Raw genomic sequence first — 23,268 nt, forward strand, 5'->3', positions numbered from 1 at the left:
GGAGTTACAGAATTCCGCTGCAGATAACGGTTCTATCTCGTTCGTATATGCATAAGCAGTTAGCAGATCGGGGAGTGAGAAGGATCGACAATTTCTCATAGTATTACAGCGTATTATGCTTTCTCTTTCGATCGTCTATCAAGCGAGAAAAATGCATTATTGTTGAGCGCCTCACCACTTTCCTTCCCGATCTCTTCTGCACTTCCTAGAAATATGTATCGTGGCTTTCCGTGTGTACGGCAGAGGAGCACCGCGTGCCAAGAGATATCATTTATGCCGGTTGTACTTTTTTCTCTCTCTCTCTTTCTTTCTAGCTATATATCTATCTCTGTTAGCGTTTGAGAGGATCTGATCTTAGAGTGTTCAAATGACGCTATCTATCTATCTATCTATCTATCTCTGTCAATATACTTTAGTATTATGTAATTTATCCTAAACATTGATTGGATTAATCTTTTCTTTCTTAGCTTTATCCCCACTTCTCAAAAATCCGGGAATCGTACAGTCTATTATCTTTGGGACTGCGCGTGCGACGCTGCGATGCGACGTTTCGTTTTTTGCTTGTCACACATACAGCATACACATACAACGTCTAACGTCGTCATTATTTGACTTGAAACGCTACGAGTTTTGGTCAACTTACAGAATAGTGTGTTACAATTTTTTGTAATCCTTGAACGAAAGATACTTAGAGAGTAATAAAGTTATTCTATAATTATGGACGTGCATAATAGTGATATTTAATCAACTTCCGATTCTGTTGTGAATGACGTGCATGCAATTAAACCGACAAACAGCAGGATAACTAGGATACATCAAAAAGGTTGTAATACAAGACATTACCAAACTGCAGGCAAGCGGTTAAGCAGGCAAAAATCGAGAGTTATTAGAAGGTAATGTGATAATAAAAAATCGATATACTATAGCAAAATTTGCCTATAATAAATGTTGTGTAAAAATTATATTTTAATTTTAAAAATTGATTTGTAATTATCAAATTAATCCAATTAATGTGTAGGAAGATGAATTCCATAATGATAAAGTATATTGACATTTTTAGTAACAATTTTAGTAACAATTGTATAGAAATATATATATATATATATATATATATATATATATATATATATATATATATATATATACAGGGTTGGGAAGTAACGCGTTACTTGTAACGCCGTTACCGTTTTCGTTACTTTTTTATGGTAACGAGCGTTACTTTTTTATGTCTGTAACGGTAACGTAACGTCGTTACATTTTTACAATAACGGTAACTGAATTCAGCCGTTATTTTTCGTTACTTTAGCTGGTAGTATCTATGTTTCAGAAAACGTATGATGCGTCATTTTATGTTCGTTTTACATTCGGTAACCAACATGCGCTTTACAGAATTCGGCCTATAATTAATAGTTACCAAATTAAACAAGTACGTTCGTTCATACAGCGCGCCAGCGGTATCAGTACGGGCACTATTTGCAGCCCGCGCGCAGCGTGGGAGAAATGGTTGGCAGCACTCGCCCCATTAATTAACGTAGACTTTTTATATTGATCAATTATGTTTAATTATTACTCATAATCATTTGATATGGTATATGATTACGAATTGCAATCGCGGTCGGATTTATATTCAGTGATAGAATCATATTCTTGAATGTACACACAGAGACATATGGTACATATGATATTCATAGTCCACTCTTATATTTAAGATCGTCTTAAGTATTATTTTATGATGCCATTAACCAATCAGAGAGACGTATCAGCATCTTAAGACATTACTTAAGATGATCTCAAAATAAGAATCTACTATGAATACCGGCCATAAATGTTTTAACATCTGAAGTTGCACGTATATTGAAGACAACATAAGAAAAAATGAGATAAAAGCATGAAAAGACATAGGAAGGTATTTATGTCCTTCTGTGCGGATTTTGTAAAACAAAAAAACATGAAATGTTTTTTTTTATCACGTATTGAATAGATTTTTTTGACGTTAAAAATCCCTATTTTAACATCACCAAAAAGTAACGAAAAAGTAACGAATCGTTACTTTCCAAGCAACAGTAACGGTAACGCGTTACCTTTTTAAGTTAGTAACGGTAACGGTAACGAGTTACTTTTTACAAACAGTAACGATGACGGTAACGCGTTACTTTTTTAAGGTAACGTTCCCAACCCTGTATATATATATATATATATATATATATATATATATATATATATATACTCTACTAAAAAAAAATAGGGAACACTTTCCAGACACCAAAAATTAGGCTATTTTCAAATGACTGTAACTCGGTGAAAAATCATTGTAGATAAAAATAAAAAAAACATTTTGAAGCTTGAAGATCGAGCTTTAACGTTCTATCAGCAGATTTTCAAAATTCTTTTAACTTCCTTGTTTTATGCAGTAAAAAAGCACACCTTGTTTTATTCGTTAAAATTTCGTATTTTTGACACTTGACACTTTGCAGCTCGACCAACAAATTTTTTTCGAATAATTCAAGTAAAGCTCCATAAACTACAACATTTTACCTACAAAATGCTTTTTTTTAAATTTTTCTACGATTTTTGTTGACCGAGTTACGCAACTTTGAAGCTAAACCTGCATTTTTTACAAATGATATCCGTACTCCGTGAAAAATCATCGTAAACAAAAAATCAAAAAACCATTTTAAAGCTCGAAGTTTCAGCTTTAACATTCTATTAATGGTTTTCAAAAATTTTCTCAATTTCTTAGTACTATGCCCCAAAAAAGATATACTGTTTTTTCCTTAAAATTATGTATTTTTAACAGCCTGTAGCTCAATAAAAAATTTTTCTTGACAAATCCAATACAAGTGCCATAAAGTATGACATTTTCTCTACAAAATGCTTTTTTTAAAATTTTTTCTACGATTTTTTTTGACCAAGTTACAAGACTTCGAAGAAATACATTTTTTACAGTACATTTTTCCGAAAAATGACGTCTACCGCCGACATTAGCATTACCCAATGTGCACCACGTGGAGGTTGCCGGTCGGATTTTTGCACATCGTGCGTGCGTGTGTGTGTGTGTGTGTGTGTGTGTGTGTCACAGCAGAAATAAGAACTCCACAGTTCGTCACTTCTGCAGTATTTAATAACTCCAAACCCTCTCTGCTGTGTGTGTGTATGCGCGCGCGCATGAGTGTTCAATAGTGTGTATTTTGTGTGTGTTCGTTATATCAACGATATTCTACCTAACCATTATTAAATCGAACCTGTCGGAACTTTATTTTCATCCAGGACAACGCTCGACCTCATACGGCGAATATAACGCGACATTTTTTTCAACGACACGCAATTAGACTGTTAAATCATCCCACCAATAGCCCGGACTTAAATCCAATCGAGCACATTTGGGATGAAATGGAACGACGATTAAGGCGTCGCGAGGAACAGCCGCGAAATTTAGAAGAATTGGGAGAAATTTTAACGGAAATTTGGCAACATTCCGCAAGATCGTATTGCAAGATGTATAAATATGCGAGAACGCTTGCAAACAGTAATTGATCAGAGAGGAGGAAATACTGTAAAAAATGTATTTCTTCGAAGTCTTGTAACTCGGTCAAAAAAAATCGTAGAAAAAATTTTAAGAAAAGCATTTTGTAGAGAAAATATCATACTTTATGGTACTTGCATTGGATTTGTCAAGAAAAAAATTTTTTATTGAGCTACAGGCTGTTAAAAATACGTAATTTTAAGGAAAAAACAGTGTATCTTTTTTGGGGCATAGTAGAAGAATTTACTATATATATGTATATATATGTACAGGGTGATTATTAATGACTGTTACAGCGTTTTACCCTAAGAGAATAACATACCGATAGAACACTGTAATATACTCAGCGCTTGTTAGATGACAGTTGCGCCGAGCAGTGCCGAGTGATACGTACGTATAGGCCTCTGCTAAAAAATTTTTCTCAGATTACTTTAATATAATTTTTCAAAATGTCTGTATAATTTTATAGTTTTTTCAGACTGTTTCATAAGAATTGGAATACTTTTTATAAATACTTAGAATGTCTATATCCTTTTTCAAAATTTTTAAATGTGTTAACTATGAAGTATCCTAAGATTTCTATTATTTTTTGTTATATAATTTCAGATAAAATATTATAAAATTTAAAATAGTTAAAAATATTTTATAAAAATTATAGGATAAAAAATCTCAAAACATTTCAAAATTTATACGTATAAAAAGTTTAAACTAAAGTTTTATACTTTCCAAGTAATTCTGATTATTTCCAAAAAATGTTCCAATTCGTACAAAGATTACGAGAAAAACTTTTATTAGAGATGTTTTCGAGAAAAATATGAAAAATTCTCATAATTATGGAATCGCTCTGAAAAGTTATGATATTTTTTATTTCTTGTTGGAAAAAGATTTAGGAAAATCTGATTTTCATCATTTTTATACATCATTTTTATATTATCTAGATATAAAATGTATTTAGTATTTTAAGTTACGTTATTACGTACAACGTTTATTTATTAATCAGATTAATAAATAAAAGTAATAATTTAATTGTAAGTAATAAATGCAAAATATAACGAAGTATGCACAGCTTTTCCTTGAGAAACTTTTATTATAATTTTCTATAAATGTTTTCATAATGTGTCATGACAACAATTTATAAGTAATTGTATAAACTTGTGTAAAAATTTTTTCAAATTTTCTCACATTTTTCACTAAAACATAAAATATAAAGTTTCATAATATTACGATAAGATCGGAAAACAATCCCATAAGAAAATATAAAAAAATTTTAAGATTTTCTAATATTTTGACACACTTTTCCAAAAAAGACATAACAAAAGAATTATATCACATAATTTCTCAAAATATTTGCATGTAAAGTTATGTGAAATTCTTCAGATTTTCTAACATTTTCTTAAATCTTTTTCTAACAAGAAATAAAAAAATACCATAACTTTTCAGAGCAATTCTTCAGATTTTCCAACATTTTCTTAAATCTTTTTCTAACAAGAAATAAAAAAATACCATAACTTTTCAGAGCAATTCCATAATTATGAGAATTTTTCATATTTTTGTCAAAAACATCCCTAATAAAAGTTTTTCTCGTAATCTTTGTATGAATTGGAACATTTTTTGGAAATGATCAGAATTACTTGGAAAGTGTACATTTTCTCTTTGAACTTTTCATACGTATAATTTTTATAAAGTACTTTTAACTATTTTAAATTTTATAATATTTTATCTGAAATTTATATAATATACAACAAAAAATAACAGAAATTTTAATTAAGATACATCATAGTTAACACATTTAAAAATTTTGAGAAAGGATACAGACATTCTAAGTATTTATAAAAAGTATTCCAATTTTTATGAAAAAGTTTAAAAAGACTATGAAATTATACAGACATTTTAAAAAATTATATAAAAGTAATCTGAGAAAAATTGTTTAGCAGTTAATATATGTAGGGGAAAGTAGGTAAATTGCACGCACCTAAGGGAAATTTATCGCAGTGAAGTGATTTTTAAAGTTGAAATCGATACGAGTACAGAAATAGAAACTTTAAACATTTTTTTATCATTATGTATTGTCATATTGAACAATTTTTTATTTGGTAATGCTATATTCAGCAAAAAGAAGCAAGTGGTTAAACGAAAAAATTTCTCGGGCCTTGGGTAATTGTACGTGCGGTTGGATAAATGGACGCGGAGGAAAAATAAGGTTATAGCCCATTCTTTTAACTACACTACACTGCACTACACTGTACTAGTGGCACTATAGTTAATCTCACGTGGTCTCACGCCTTTCAAGATGGATGCGTAAAATTGTCGACGGCGAACTTGATTTGATAAAAAAACAATTACTTGACGACTATTTAATTAAATTTAATAAACAATAGCTCAAAGAACGCAGAAAAAAACGTACTTTTGTTAGGTATAACAAAATTAAATGACTAAAGTAAAAATACGGACTTATTGCCTTATTTTCTGAACGCCAAAATCGCAAGAAAAATCATGATTTTACTTTTTCTTATTTTTTCAATTAACTACGTTTTTAAATGATATAACGTATGGTTATATATTTAAAAAATGCCTTCAGCCTACAAATATCGTCGTGATATAATTTCTATTCATCGGGAAGGTGCCAAACCACGAAGCGTACAATTACCCAGTGCGTACAATAACCCTACTTTCCCCTATATATGATTATTAATGACTATTACAGCGTTTTACCCTAAGAGGATAACATACCGACAGAACACTGTAATATACTCAGCCCTCGTTAAATGACAGCTGCGTCGAGTAGTGCCGACTGATACGTACGTATAAACCCCTGCTAAACAATTTCTCTCAGATTACTTTTATATGATTTTTTAAAATGTCTCTATAATTTCATAGTTCTTTTAGACTTTTTCATAAAAATTAGAATACTTTTTATAAATACTTAGAATGTCTATATTCTTTCTCAAAATTTTTAAATGTGTTAACTATGAACTATCTTAAGATTTCTGTTATTTTTTGTTGTATAATTTCAGATAAAATATTATAAAATTTAAAATAGTTAAAAGTACTTTATAAAAATCACACGTATAAAAAGTTCAAAGAGAAAATGTACACTTTCCAAGTAATTCTGATCATTTTCAAAAAATGTTACAATTCATACAAAGATTACGAGAAAAACTTTTATTAGGGATGTTTTTGACAAAAATATAAAAAATTCTCATAATTATGGAATTGCTCTGAAAAGTTATGGTATTTTTTTATTTCTTGTTAGAAAAAGATTTAAAAATATGTTAGAAAATCTGAAGAATTTCACATAACTTTACATGTAAATATTTTGAGAAATTATGTGATTTAATTCTTTTGTTATGTTTTTTTGGAAAAGTGTGTCAAAATATTAGAAAATCTTAAAATTTTTTTATATTTTCTTATGGGATTGTTTTCCGATCTTATCGTGATATTATGAAACTTTATATTTTATGTTTTAGTGAAAAATGTGAGAAAATTTTAAAAAATTTTTACACAGGTTTACACAATTACTTATAAATTGTTGTCATGACACATTATGAAAACATTTATAGAAAATTGTAATAAAAGTTTCTCAAGAAAAAGCTGTGCATACTCCGTTATATTTTGCATTTATTACTTACAATTAAATTATTACTTTTATTTATTAATCTGATTAATAAATAAACGTTGTACGTAATAACGTAAATTAAAATACTAAATACATTTTATATCTACATAATATAAAAATGATGTATAAAAATGATGATAATCAGATTTTCTTAAATCTTTTTCCAACAAGAAATAAAAAATACCATAACTTTTCAGAGCAATTCCATAATTATGAGAATTTTTCATATTTTTCTCGAAAACATCTCTAATAAAAGTTTTTCTCGTAATCTTTGTACGAATTGGAACATTTTTTGGAAATAATCAGAATTACTTGGAAAGTATACATCTTTTGTTTAAACTTTTTATACGTGTAAATTTTGAAATGTTTTGAGATTTCTTATCCTATAATTTTTATAAAATATTTTTAACTATTTTAAATTTTATAATATTTTATCTGAAGTTATACAACAAAAAATAATAGAAATCTTAGGATACTTCATAGTTAACACATTTAAAAATTTTGAAAAAGGATATAGACATTTTAAGTATTTATACAAAGTATTCCAATTCTTATGAAAAAGTCTGAAAAAACTATAAAATTATACACACATTTTGAAAAATTATATAAAAGTAATCTGAGAAAAATTTTTTAGCAGGGGCCTATACGTACGTATCACTCGGCACTGCTCGGCGCAGCTGTCATCTAACAAGCGCTGAGTATATTACAGTGTTCTGTTGGTGTGTTATCCTCTTAGGGTAAAACGCTGTAATAGTCATTAATAATCACCCTGTATACAGGGTGCGAGAAAAGTTCCGGGACGGCGAAATATCTCGAAAACTAAGCATTTTAGGAAAAAGTGTTTCAGACAAAAGTTGTAGGGTTTAAAAAGATCTATTTACTGATCTTATCAGTTTGACCTTGGATGGCGTCGCCAAGGTCAGATCGAAATTACATTAACTTTTTTAAATAGAACACCTAACTTTTTATTGCATATTCTTGTAGCTTATCTCGAGACCTTTCCAAAACATTACAAGAAAGTTTATTTTCGTTGAGTACTTTCCGAGTTGTGAGGCTTGAAAGCTACAGTGTACTGTAGTGTGGGTCCAGTCAGTTAAGGCAAGTGTGGCGTGTGTCCGGCCAGTTAAGGCAAGTGTGGCGTGTGTCCGGCCAGTTAAGGCAAGTGTGGCGTGTGTCCGGCCAGTTAAGGCAAGAGTGGCTGGACCCACACTACAGTACACTGTAGCTTTCAAGCCTCACAACTCGGAAAGTACTCAACGAAAATAAACTTTCTTGTAATGTTTTGGAAAGGTCTTGAGATGAGCTACAAGAATATGTAATAAAAAGTTAGGTGTTTCATTTAAAAAACTTAATGTAATTTCGATCTGACCTTGGCGACGCCATCCAAGGTCAAACTGATAAGATCAGTAAATAGATCTTTTTAAACCCTACAACTTTTGTCTGAAACACTTTTTCCTAAAATGTTTAGTTTTCGAGATATTTCGCCGTCCCGGAACTTTTCTCGCACCCTGTATATATATATATATATATATATATGTGTTTATATATATATATTTATCGGACATTTAAGGATGTTGTAAACAGATTATAATTATTTAAGATAATATATGAAATATAAGTTAACAAAAATTAATTAGATAAAAATACATAAAAATAGTTAACCTGTTAAATACAAATTTGAGTCGTAATACAAGAATATTTAGAGGCAATATACTTTGAAGTATTACAATTTGATACACCGTATTAAATATTAATGTATCTCGCTGAACACCATTATTTAACTTTACCAGAGTCTTAATTTTAAAAGAGTTCCCACAATAAAATACTGTATATTTAGATTCTTAGAGAAGGAGAAAACAGGTAAATTTTATCTAATACATTTGATTGAAAAATGCTTCTATCAAAAGTTATAAACATTTAAACTTTAAAGTAGAGTTCATTGAAATTAATGATAAATTAAATAAGACTCATAAGTTTTCTGTTTTTTTTTTATTTTATTAAATGTTCGAACTGTTGACTATTGATATCTAAACACTAGTTAATTAATTAGAATATTAATTTCATTGCATTCTACTTTAAAATTTAAATGCTTATAACTTTTTATAGAAGCATTTTTCAAACAAATGTATTAGATAAAATTTACCTGTTTTCTCTTTCTCTAAGAATCTAAATATGCAATATTTTATATGGGGTTCCAATTCAAATTAAAAAGTTACTCAGCTCTCCTCTTAAAGGAGAAGCGTGAGCGACTTTACGTTTACGTAATTGTAGAGGCCCCTCGAATACATGGAACTTTCTCATGAACAATTTTTTGATTCGATAAATCTTTAAAGTTATGGACTCGTAATACTTTATGTCACCCTTATAACTTATTATAATTTTTTAATACTTGCAATCCTCTGAATATAATAAGTTTAAATAATACATCTGAATTTAAATTTAAATACTTAAATTTATATACTTTAAAGTCAAGTATACTTTGGATTTAAAGTGCTTCAGAAATAATAAATATTTAAATTTATTATATTCAGAAGATTATGAGAAGCAATTTTTTAAAAAGCTTTTAGTAAGTTTTTGTATAGTAATAAGATTTCAGAAAGCTTTCAAAAATTTTTAGTAACTTTCGTTAATATTTCTGCAAAGTTTTATATACAAGAATTATGGACATTTTAATAGTCCAGAGACTTTTTTAAAACGTTTAGTGATATTTCGAAGTCTTTCTGAAATGTTTTATTTTTTCAAGTGAAATATTTCTGAGACATCTCTAAGAGATTTCGATACTGTATAAGATTTGTTTAACTCACAGCAAGTGTATGTTAAAATGTTTCATAGACTTTTAATAACTGCAATTATTTTCATGTGAAAGCTATCTGAATACTTTATTTATTTATTTTTTTTTGTAGACTTGTAAAAGAAAATTTAGTCGTAAGACTGAGACAAGGGCAGTAAAGCGACTGTGTCGCGTATTTACAGCAACGTATTGGAAGTATTTTGAATTCTTCAGCTTCCTCAATTAATGATAAAACCGACAATGAGTACGACGGAGAATTCAGCTGTGATAGGGATAATAATGAACTGAGAAATTTAGTAAATCAGTCGGATAGTGAGGAAGAGTCTATCATTGTCGAGACACAGGAGAGCAACTATTTTGACAGTGATATAAATGATGGTTCAGATAGTGGAAGTTCAGATGGTACTAATAACGATGACGTTAAATATGAATCAAATTCCTCCGAGTGCAGTGATGCCTGCGAAGTTGTTGATATTGAGGATCTGAGAAATTTACGCGATAATAATAAAGAGAGGAGTGCATATATTTTCCGTGAATTGAAGAAGTGGGCTATGAGAGGGGTTTCTTGCAAGAAAATTGATGCACTTCTCAGAGTATTACAGATAATGTTTCCTACTCTACCAAGAAGCTATCAAACTTTACTAAAAATTCTTAGGAATACAAATCTTGTAGATATGGGAAATAGCAAATTCTGGTACAAAGGAATTGATTGCAATATTCTACAGCGGTTATCAAGAAAGTACCTTGCTAACAGAAGAAATATTCTATTTGATATTAACATTGATGGCCTGGAATTATATTCTAGTTCCCGTGAAGTATTCTGGCCGATATTGGGTTGTCTCGTGGATGACAAGGAACCATTCATAATAGCTGTTTACCATGGAAAGAGTAAACCTCCACTAGAACCCTCTCTACGTCAGTTTGTGAATAAACTTTCAACTTTGATGATAAATGGAATTACATTTCAAGACATCGTCTATCGTGTTGAAGTACAAAATTTTATTTTGGAAGCTCCCGCAAGAGCATTTATAAAATGCATCAAAGGGCATACGTCAAGAAAAACTTGTGAAAAGTGTCATGTCACTGGTATTCGCTATAGGAACAGAGAAATTTTTTTGGACCAAGATGCATGTCTTCATACTGATGAAGAATTCAAATCTAAAGTCGCTGACCATCATATTCTTAATATTACATCTCCAGAGGAAAAAATTGGGATCGGTATGGTACCACAATTTAGATTAGATGAAATGTATCTTTTGTATGTGTGAAGTTTTTCAACGATGGTTAGAGTTTGTTTTGGGAAAACGAGGGCCAAATCGAGGACAAATTTCATTACGTGATAAAATTGCTGTTTCCGCAGTAATGGACAAAATTAAAATTCATATTCCAGTTAAATTTCGCAGAAGACCTCGCAACTTATATTATTTTGAAAGATATAAAGCATCAGAACTTAGGAGAATTTTTTTATACGATGGACTAAAAGTGTTCAATTTGTTAGATCCAAATCTATACAAGAACTATTTATTTCTGCAATGCGGAGTGTATATTCTTTCAAGCCCATTCTTACTTCAAAAGGACGGTATGATTGAAATAACAGACTTCCTTCTTCGTGCATTTGTTCGTCACGCTGCAGATATTTTTGGAAATAAATTTGTCACATATTACATTCATGCGCTTTGTCATTTAGCTACAGAATGTCGCTCTCATCAAGTTCTTAGCAATTTTAGTGCGTTTAAGTATGAAAATTATTTGGGTGTATTAAGGATTGCCTAAGATCAACATACATGCCCCTTCAGCAACTTTACAACAGAGACTTTGAAAGGGAAGGCCGACTCATCCAAAAAAACGTAAATGGTGAAGAGCGCATTGAATTAAGTAAAAAAAAAATACAATCATGAAGAAAGCGATAAAGTAGAAGTTTATTTCAAGTTGACGATACACGGAATGACATTTTTCACATCAGAAGCTGATTGTTGCTTTCAGTCAAAAATGGCGAAACAGTCGTCCTTTCAAAAATTATACCTTATCCCTTTTGTGGGACACGAATTTCTTTGCATGGACATCGATTTCAGAACATTTGTGATTTCTTTACATTTCCTATCGATTCCACAGACATCGGTATTTGTAAGGTATTGCAACTTGAAGAAGCTGAAAGAGTATGGTCTCTTAATGAAGTCCTCCAAAAACGTATTCTCATTCCTGCCATTGATTATAATTTGTGTATTCCTCTCATTCATACTGGGCAACAATAAAGTAGTGGTCAGATATTGTTAAACTTATTGAAGTAAATCTTTAGCTGTCGAATTTGACTTTGAATTAATAATTAGGGAGCATGAGGTGTGGAAAAGTAGACCCAATCAGAAGTTGCATTAATAATTGTCAATATATTCTGCCATTGATTGGGTCTGTATTTTGTTTTTCGTTTATAATATGAATATGTTGTAAAGGACAAAAAATTACGAGCCTTCCTTTTTAAGAACGAAGTGACTGGGAAAAATTAATGTTGATGCAACATGTATATGCAACTTTTATTATTTATTTATACTGTATTTTTCATATATTTATTTATATTATTTATTTATACTGTATTTTTTATATATTTTTATGTATTTCTATTTTAATAGTTTTCGGTCGTCGTTTGGCCAAATGGTGGTACATGTATAATTGCAAGTAAATGGCTAAATGAATCTAAAGAGACTGTCGTATATCCTACTAAAAGCAAATGCCCTACAAGATTGGTAATGTCTCTTGTGGAAGCGCAAAACGACTGGAAGATATGTGACATAACGTTTTTACACAGTTATAGTAAGTAGTTTAGCTACAATTTTTATGTATTGAATACCGAAACTGAATTAATGTGTTCTCTCGTGTTTCCAGAAACTTTTAACCTAGCTCGTAAAGCTGCTATATTGGCCTCCGATGATAAACCCATTGACAGTAACATAGAGACTGATTACGAGAAGCCACGAAAACATAAACTTCCAGCCAAATTTATTCAGAGTTTTGATGATGACAATTGTAAATTCGAAAATATGCCGTCAAAACGTAAATGTCAAGTTGCAAAAGGACCCCGGCAAAAATGGAATGTATGTCGAATGAGACACATGAAAAGCGCCAAAATATTTGTCAAAAAAATAGTGTGCCAGCCCCTGCAATAAAAATCAGGGAACAACTTGCGGCATTAAAAAACCAATTTTCTTATCCAATAAAAGCATCGAAGTGCCACGTATCAAATTTGAATATAAAAGAGGTCTTGACTGTGAAGAAACCCATTAAAATAACAAATGATGAAATGCTTCCTAAAAAGTTATTATTAAAAGGTAATAAATGAAATTTTTCAATTACAACTCAAAACTAAGGATGGTAAGTTCATATTTTTAAACTAAGTTAAATTAAAGTTAATAGCTCTAAAATTAATTTAAAAAACGTTAGAAATTGCATAAACTAACTGAAAAGTTACGTTCAAACTAAATTAATTCCAATTAAGTTATAAATTAATTTTGGAAAACGTTATATGAAATTTAAATGTGGCAATTTTTTAAAATTAATATATTAATATATTTTAAATAACAATATCTATAATCCTTATATGGATTATAGAATTATTTTATTTGTAAATTAAGTTTATATAAAAAAACAAAGTATATAGGAATGTATTTTTTTAATATAAAAAATTTTCAATTTAGAAAAAAATAGTAAATTAAGGTTCATATATTTTAAAAACAATCTTCTATTTTAAATTAAAAATCAAGTCCTTTATAAATAACTTAGTTGTGTTAAAAATTAACTTCTAAACTTCATTATTTAATAAGAGAATATAAACTTATATAAAATTTTCTTATTTAATTTTTTTACTACTTATTACCCGATCCTACATAATTGTGTAAATTGTACTTCTACTTGTATTTATTATACTTGTATGGATTGTGTTAATGTCTCAAAATTGATTAATGTTACTATAGAAATTCTTAATACTAATGAGAAGAGTTCTGTGCAAAACTCAAATGCTGCTAATCTTTCTATGCTTGGATACAAAGATCTTAATTTTAATAATCTGCTTCAATCTCCAATCGATTCTGAAGGTAAGCGTTTTCTTTCTTTTCCAAGAGTATTTCTTTAATAGTTCCTAGATAATTTCCCTCATGGACGATTATTTCATTTTTTGTTGATAATATTCACATAGTTAATTATTTGTATAATTCAATACATTTTGTTTATTTACTATCCATAATATATAATGAGTTTATGAGAGGGTACTTTAATCAACTTTGGAAATTCCTGTAAAACTTAAGCAGTGAGTAGTGGTGATTATTTTCATTTTTTTAGATATGACTTCCGGTTCGGAGATCTAATTCATGACACAAACATCAGAATTTAAAGTTTCTCCTATACTGTATGAGATGGGACGTGAAGAGAAGCAGGATAAAATTTTTCAAAGCAGCGAACATAGTGATAATAATGATATACAGAATTGTGAAGAACAAAATAAACAGCAAGATCCTGATAATAGAGAAAGTCCAATAAGGATTAATGCCATAAAATCGTCTTTAGACGGTGCGGATAATTTTTTATTTTACTTTCCAATTCAATTTGCCTTTAACTTATTACAATGTATTGTTGATCAGGTTCTAACGATTTCTCTTGGCAAAAAAAAGAAAAAAAAATGGTATAAGCACTATCATAATGTTTCCATTTTCATGTCAATTACAAGTTTAAAGTAAGATTGATTAAATAAACATGTATATTGTTTTTAGGGAACGCAGATATGTCGCAAATAATTGACAATATGTTCAAAGTTCAAGAAGAAATGCGTATCAAACTTGATCATTTGGATATCAAATTTGATCATTTGGATACCAAGTTAGACCGTATCATCAATAAGCTGTTTCCAGATGAGATAAAATTACAGCGACCACATGGAATTCCGGCATTTTCTCTACCCACGGAAGAAGAATGAAAAAAAATAAAAGAAATTCTAACAACGGATCATGCTTTTACATACGTGGTAAATATCTCAAATGTATTTTATTATATTTTTAATTACTTCAAATTACATATTTACATTCGCATTCTATTATTATGTTCGGACAAGTGATTAATTTGAATGTAATTACAATCACATTCATAATGTGATTTAAATCACATTCATAACAGTAATTTATTTGTAAAATTGTTATAGGTAGACATTTTCGCCAGTAAAATGAAAAATAAATAATTGGAAGTTGCTGCTGTGCAATCAATTCTCCCCAAAATTATAACGAACTTTCTGTCAAGATCAATTAGTTGAGGAGGGACTAAAAAAACCAAAATTGCTTTTAGTACAAGCAAAACATATGACGCCATTCAAAATGAATAATTATTAATAGATATTTTAAAATTCATGGTTTAACCTCTTTGAACAATTTATATTTGTATTTAAAAAGAGCCAAGTTTTTTTTTAATCATAATGTTTCTTTACAGTTGCTATTTTGCAGACATTTAACAAAGAAATTGTGTACCTGAAACAGATTGAAGATTATGTTAAACGTTGGTTTAGCACCAGTGCTCAACGAGTGGTGTAATTGAGTATTTTGTATTAAACAAATATTTTTATATTAAATAAATATCTATATACAGCAAATAAATATTTTATTATAATATAATATATAAGTACTATTCACAGTAGCAGAATTTTTTTCTGTGATGTTAATTATTACACTGAGAGATAAATTATTAAATTTTATTAAATATTTATTAAATATTTTAAATTATTAAATATTTATTTACTAAAAGTAATAATTTTTCTCTCAATGTAATAATTAACATCATTAAAAAGAAATTCTGTTTTTGTGGACCCTCATATTATCTGCAGTAGGACGTTCTTTTGACGTCAATATACAATCAAATTTTGTAACCAAAAATCGTCATTTTGACTTTTGTGGTATGATGAAATCGTGATGTAGGTTGACGTCAAAATGATGTCATTTTGACGACCATGTGTTTCTTGGGCAGGAGCAGCGGTTGGCTGTATTTTAACTGGTACAGGATACACACAATTAATAGAAAGCTTAGCTGCAATGAATATCCCATGTATGTCAAAGAAAAAATACGAAAAAGTTCATGAAACCGTTACAGAAGCATTACTAAAAGCTGCTAAAGAAAACATGAATGCTGCAGCCAAAGAAGAACGTGAATTGGCATTACAAGGCAATAAAATAATAAATGATGAAATACCGCATATAGCTGTAATAGGCGATGGAAGCAGGATGAAAAGGTCATACAGAACAAAAAAATATGATTCTTTATCTGTGTAGGCATAATATGTGGTGCGAGAACGGGCAAAATACTACACATGTCCATAAAAAATAAATATTGTTTAGTATGTATAAAAGCAGAGAAGCTGAAAAAAGAACCTACTATTCATAAATGTTATAAAAATTGGGGCCGAAACTACAGTTCTACAAGCATGGAAGCAGATGCAATCGTAGAAAAATTTAAAACTAGCAAAGAAAAGCGCAAATTAATTTATTCTACATATATAGCAGATAGAGACAGCAGCGTATACAAGAAAATAGTACAGGCAAATCCGTACTCCAATACATTTATAGAAAAGATTGAATGTCGCAATCATTTACTGCGCAATTTGTCGACAAAAATAAAAGAAATAGCTAAAGCAAAAGGACGTTAGGGAAAATTAAGATATGTAATTGAAAATCGTATACTTCGAGTTAGAACAGCTGTGACAAAAGCTGTGAAACATCGTTTGGAAGAGCAGAGCAGTATGAAAGAAAAGATTGTGTCTCTAAAAATAGATTTTAATAATGTAATAATTCATGTTTTTGGCGAGCAATAATAAATGTGCAAAAAATGGATACTTCTACGATGGATCGCAGAAAGAAAACGAAGAAAATTATATTTCACAACTAAATAAATTTGAATTATATGAAAAACTTCAAAATGTAATGAAATATTTAAGTTTGAATGCCAAAAGTTTATTGCTGAATAAAGACAGCAACAGAGTTGAAACTTTTAATTCTGTAATAGCAAAATGTACTGGAGGAAAAAGAATAAATTTCGGTCTAAGAGGATCATACGAAGCGCGTTGTAATGCTGCTGCTGTCGCATTTAATACTGGTGAACCAATAAGTCGCCTAAGTTATACTCTGGGAATGAAACCAGGGAAAGTAGCTGTAAAATTTGAAAATGACAAAAAAAAAGTGCGAAAATCGCATATAGTACAAAAAGAAAATCGGTGAAATTAAAACGTTCTGCGACAGACAAAAATTATGGTCCGCAGGCTGAAAAACCTGATGCTACACCAGAAGAAATAGAATTGAGAAAAGCACAACATATGCACATGCTACGAGATTGGCAGATGAAGCGAATCGCAATAGAAGAAGAAACGAAGGAACAAACGGCAAGCGGAATATGGCAATATTATCACACAAAAATGATAACCGCTTTTCATTTCGGCCATATATGTAAAATAAGAGAAAGTACTTCTTGTGTATTAAAAGTAAAATTAATAGTTTACCCTCGAGAATTTAATGTGGAATTCGTTAAATACGCTCATCACGAAGAAATTGCACGTAAAAACCTCGAAAATACACTGAACGTTACAGTTAAGCGTTGCGGTTTATTTATAGATTCCGAAATACCATTTTTAGGCGCTTTACCAGATGGATTAATAGAAGACGGAATTGTCGAGATCAAATGTCCTTTTGCAGCACGATTCCTAACACCAGATGCGATTGCAAAAAATATTTCTAATCTGCGATCATTGCATAAGAACGTAAAAGATGAAAGAATGAATCGCAGTCACATATATTATTATCAAATACAAGGGCAATTACACATAACACAGCGACAGTACTGTATATTCGCGCTATGGACACCATTAGGATTAAAAATGAAAAAAAATTGTAAGAGATGATGCCTTCTGGATAGAAAAAATGGTTAATAAATTAATGCAATTTTATGAACAGTGTGTACTACCAGAATTACTTGATTCAAGGCAGGAGAGAAATTTGCCTATCTGTGATCTCGAATATATAATTGAAGCAAAAAGAAAAAAAATAATTGAAAAAGAAAAGACATAAGTAGACATAGAAATAATAAAAGATAAATTTTTATTACAAAGTGATGAAACTGTTTCTGCTCATCTGTCCAGTGAATAATACAATAAAAATGAATTCTGCACTCTACGCAGCAAATTATAAAATGCATTCTGCGCACTGCGCAGTAGATAATATTTAAATGCATTTCTGCATTCTGTGCAGCAAATAACAAAATGCATTCTGCGCTCTACGCAGCAACTATTATTGAAATGTATCTTGCACTTTGCAAAATAAGTAATGGAAATGCATTCTGCATTAATTGCAGTAAAACAGAACAAATGCATTGAGCGATTTGCGCTGTTGATGTGTGTGTGTGTGTGTGTGTGTGTGTGTGTGTGCGCGTGTGTGTGTGTGATAGAAATGTCGGCTCACAAACCTGCATTCTGCATTTTGTGCAGTAAACGTTATTACATTAAAGAATTTATCATGAAATATTTATATAAAAAAATAATATCTTGAGTCAAAGTTTTGTGTACAGTATAAACACCTAAAGTCTCATGCAGGTATAATAAAGTTTCTATTCAAGTGTGCGCATGGGCGCATTTATATTTTACCATTACAGTGGAAAATTCATATTCTGTAATGGATAGATGTAATTGCAGTCCGTGTGTACAATAACTGAGTAACAACTATTTGGAAATATTAACGTATTATAATTTTCAAAAGACTTTTATACCTCTATACCGCTGACATTGACGACAGAAAATAATTTCCTACTTAAAATTCTTTGAATATAATCAACTTAAATATTATTTCTGAGGTATTCTTTTTAAATTTAAAGTACTTCAAAAATACTATTTAACTTTATTATATTCAATTTATTTCTAAAATCAGTTAAAATTTATTATGTTTTTTAAATTGTAAGAGTACTTCAGAAATACAGTAGAACCTCGTTTATCCAAGGTAATATGGGGAAAACGTACATCGGATAATCGAAATCTCGGATAACACAGATATAATTAAAAGACTTTTTATTTTAATGTATGTATGAATTTGAAAAAATGTAATATGATCAGATACATGTATAAAAATATAAGAATTATAACGAATGCACATTATTCTTATGCGTCATTGGCTTAACAAAGTCAGTAAAACGAGACTGTTTTAATTTGCTCATGCGTTTTTTAGCTGCAATATCTCTCCGTCTTTTTATTAATAAGAGGTCACTTGCAGTAGCTTCTGATTGTTCCTCTACATATTTAAAAGTTAATTCAAGAGCGTTTAATCCTTCTTCATGACTGATGTACTGACTTTCTTCCATTTCGTTATCTCCAGTTTCATCTGCAATTTTCTCTTCAGAATTAACGAGTTGCCAAATTTCATCTTCAGTAAGCTCATGTTCACAATCGTCACCATCAGCCCATTCATCAGTATCATTCTTCTCAACGTTTGCACAATCAGGGATTTGCTGCATCATACTATGCAAATCTATATTGTCTGGAACTTCATCGCTTTGGCTGTCAGAATTCAGAATTTTTACCCATGATTTCGGTATTGTGGACCTTTGAATAGCATCCCAAACTTGAGCTAACCAGTAAATCACATTTTTCATGTTAATCTCAAGTAAGCACTCCTTAAATGTCTTGTTGTTATTGCTATTTTCTAGAAGTGTTTGAAGTAAGAAACGCCGGTAGTGACGTTTGAGTGTTTCTAATACTCCTTGATCCATTGTGCAATGGAAGTCACATTTGGTGGAAAAAATTTCACAATGATATTTCCACTTTTCAGAATTGACTCGTTTGGGTGAAATGGAACGAGTAAAAGAATCTGTTATGTACATGTTAGATCTATAAAAGCCGCGCGAGAGTATGAGCGCCACGCGTATGTACAGACTACGTGGCGCTGTGATAGGGAGAGACGTGCGCGCGTATGCGTGCGGATAGAAGCCTCTCCGTCCGAGGAGCTGGAGCAGGAAGAACGCGGTCGAGGTTTAGGCTGTGCCCTCCCCCCGCGCTTGTATATCGAGTATCGCCATAAAATACTTACTCACTACTAGGCATAATCGTTATATATTAATTCAGGTGTTACGTCTCGACCGAGCGCGGTCGCCGTTGAGCGGATTACGCGCGTTTCGGCGAAACTGGCTGTTTCGAAGCCTAAGCTTCGGGGGCTCCACAGCCCAGGAGCGGATCGCGTGGCCGGATTTACCGGCGGACGGGCCCGATTTTCCGCGACCGATGGCCTAGTGAGGGGAGTTTTATAACTCTAGAAGAGGTGCCGCGAGAGCGCGAGTATGGTGGCGTCAGAATTGTTCCAGGGACTGTCTCCCTCCCGGATTAAATAAGCTACGAACTCTTCCAGCTCGTGGGGGCAACGGTCACAATCGAGAGGGTGACGGCGGGCAGCCACGGGCGCGCGGCAAGAATCGCACCTTTGCGGATTGAATGGGTAGCCGAGATAGATGTAGTGAGTAATTACCCCGAGGTAATTTTCATTCTTAAAGCTTGAGTGTTTGCTTTTACACTCGAGGCATAATACTGTTGACTCGTCGTCGTTGCAAAAATACAAAGAGGTTACGCACTGGGCACTGCGTAGCCATATACCGAACGAGCGATTCGCTTTGCGCTGGGCACGGACCGAGAGAATAGCAATGCGCGGCGGTGGGCACATACTCTAATTTGCCGTGTAAGATTATTATTCTTCTGGGGATACGCACGTGCATGTCTCTTCGATTTCTATTATAGTAGGCGCGGCATTGAGATATGGTTTGTCTTCCGAGTCATACAAATGGCGCGCGAGGTCGTTCAGTGCTTCGTAGCACTCGACGCAGTCGATCGCGGTCTCCGGAAATGAGATTAGACGATTGCAGGACGAGCAGCGTATGGCTTCTTCGTCCCCGCCGATAATTAAGTAGTGACGCGTGACTGAGTTGAAAAATACGCGGTCGCGAAAGGGAAAAGTATTTCGGCACCCGTCGCAAATGATCGTGCGGTTAATCTGGTGTTGATGGAAGGTGGCCAGGCTACACAACGCGGAGTTAAGCCAATCGAAATATGGGGCTTGAGTTGAAAAGTACGCGTGTGACATGCTTTGTTGGACGTTGCGACTTAGCTTTAGTATGGCGGTTGCTGTTGGGACTGTTGCTTATGCCTTGGTGGCCGCTCTAGTCAGGTGATGATCGTCCTCGTTCTTCCCGGCGGTCCGGCTGTCCTCGGGCCTCGATCGTGATGCTTCTGTTTATGCACTGCACTCGCGTCGCGGTGTTGCATGCATGGAAGCGGAGGAGGTTAAGCGTGGTGATTAAGCAAAAAGCATTTGTGCATAAACTACTCTTTTATTACTACGATATAAAGCACAATTTAAACTACGATTACATTGAAATTAAGCTTACAGTAAAAATAACGATGGATTTGGAGTTAGACTAAGAATTAGAATTAGAATTGGAATTAGGATGTGTCTCGATTTAGGATTTGAGTTAGAGTTGGAATTTGAATTAGAATTGAGATTGGAATTAGAGTGACTCGTTTGGATTAGCGCGAACTAGTAGCTCAGGGGAACTCGGTCGCTACAATTGCGACACGGAACCGTCCTGGCTACACTAGCCCTGATCTCTACTCTCGAGTTCGAACTGCCTTGCGTCGCGGGCTGCATCTCTATTTATACGATTTTTGAGACAAAGCTCTGAAAAAAGCGCGGCAAGTCGGTACCCTTAGTGGGGGTTGCTGCTGATGCAACCACCACTCAGATTTCTTAAATGAGAAAACTCAAGTTCAAGTGCCGTGCGAGCGGACTTCTCCGCCGCGACCATCCGGCACTGAGAAATGTCAGGGAAATGTCAGTTCACGATTTTATGACTTTAACGGTCGCGCGACAGATTTCTCTGTCGCGGTGTCTTTCAAATGCCGTGCGAGCGGACTTCTCCGCCGCGACCATCCGGCGCTGGAAAATGTTGGATTGAGATTTTATTACTTTGCGAGTGTCGTAGGCGCAGTTTTCTTCTAGCAACCTTCCGTCACTGGAAAATGTTAAATATGATTTTACGACTTACTGGCCGTGCGTGCAGATCGCTCTGCCGCGACTATCCGGCGCTGGGAAATGTTAAATAGACATTAGTCTATGATTTTATGACTTACTGGCCGTGCGTGCAGATCATTCTGCCGCGACTATCCGGCGCTGGAAAATGTTAAGAACAGGATGCGACCTGACAGTTAGATTTGTTAGCGAATGCCGGCTTGCCCGTCTGTTTTATACCGGTGTCGAAAAAATTTATACTCGCAACGTCGCGGACGTGACACCCCCCCTCTTGGGGAAAGAAAAATGTTGAATGCTAGTTCAACATTTTTCTTACAAATTACTAGAACTAACGCTGAGTGTTCGAATAACAATTAAAGAAAATTTATGCTGAGGGACGCTTATTCTTAGGATCAAATGCTAGAAAGGGTTTAGAGATAACAATTAACTTAATTACAAACAATTTTGGGATGATTAATACAATTTTCTTTCAAGGGGAATTTTTTACTCTGTTGAGATATTTACGCAATTCGCCATATGATGTCTCGTTGTTGACGTCTTTGTTCTCTTGATCTGGGCGCGTCTCAGGGGTTGGTGCAGTAGGAGAATTAGTCGATCCAGGGAGGTTGGTTCCTTGAAGTGCAGCTGCTGACTCTGCATTGACAAAAATATATTCCTGCGTCGGAGGCTTTGATCTCGGGTTGCCAAGATGTAATAGGAGGTTGGTGACCGAGCTCCAAATTGCACCTAACAGATGTATACTCCATCCGTAGACAGAATGCAAGGCATATCCGTGTATCATTGTATCAATTACTAGTTTTGCTAGGCGGGCGATAACGAAGATAGCGAGCACTCCTGCACTTGCTGAACCAAAAGTTATAAATCCACTCCATATCCGTTTGCCTGTATTCTCTGCAATGTGGTTCAGGGCCTGTTCGTCGAGCAATCATTGAAATACTCCCGTGTTCAATAGTCTGGCCCATTGCGCCTCGTGCGATGGTATTCAGAGTGTACGGTCGTTCGACAGGAAACATAATGTGATCCCTTAGGCGGTTGAGGTCTTCTGGTGTGTATATACCGCTCGTAGCTAGGTAGTCCGGGCTGATATATTTCCACTTTGGCTTTGTCAATGGTTGAATGATGGGTGGTGCCAGTATTTCGGTCGGCCTATTGTCTATGCGATACCATGTATCCTGCATCTTATACATACTTGGAATAAGGTTGTTGCAATCCCGCTGTGTTCCCTTCCTCGTTAGGATTCGGGAACGGGGTATCACGAAATAAGAGGTAT

General features: G+C 32.7%; 1 protein-coding gene across 1 annotated transcript; it reads left to right on the forward strand.

Moving 5' to 3' along the window:
* The first annotated feature begins 12,542 nt into the window (after positions 1-12,542).
* LOC120359607 lies at positions 12,543-13,193 on the forward strand. The gene is made up of 2 exons (XM_039457654.1): positions 12,543-12,735; positions 12,808-13,193. The coding sequence occupies exons 1-2, from the start codon at positions 12,672-12,674 to the stop codon at positions 13,086-13,088; spliced, it is 345 nt and encodes a 114-aa protein (XP_039313588.1). The 5' UTR covers positions 12,543-12,671; the 3' UTR covers positions 13,089-13,193.
* The last annotated feature ends 10,075 nt before the right edge of the window (positions 13,194-23,268 follow it).

The sequence above is a fragment of the Solenopsis invicta genome, chromosome 14, assembly GCF_016802725.1.
Source record: "Solenopsis invicta isolate M01_SB chromosome 14, UNIL_Sinv_3.0, whole genome shotgun sequence".
NCBI classification, from domain to species: Eukaryota; Metazoa; Arthropoda; class Insecta; order Hymenoptera; family Formicidae; genus Solenopsis; species Solenopsis invicta.

Bases quoted from the DNA above. Each gene is read 5' to 3' on its own strand.
- LOC120359607 (XM_039457654.1), top strand. From the start codon at position 12,672: ATGTCTCTTGTGGAAGCGCAAAACGACTGGAAGATATGTGACATAACG. The intron at 12,736-12,807 runs GTAAGTAGTTTA...TCGTGTTTCCAG, and splicing joins AACGTTTTTACACAGTTATA to AAACTTTTAACCTAGCTCGT.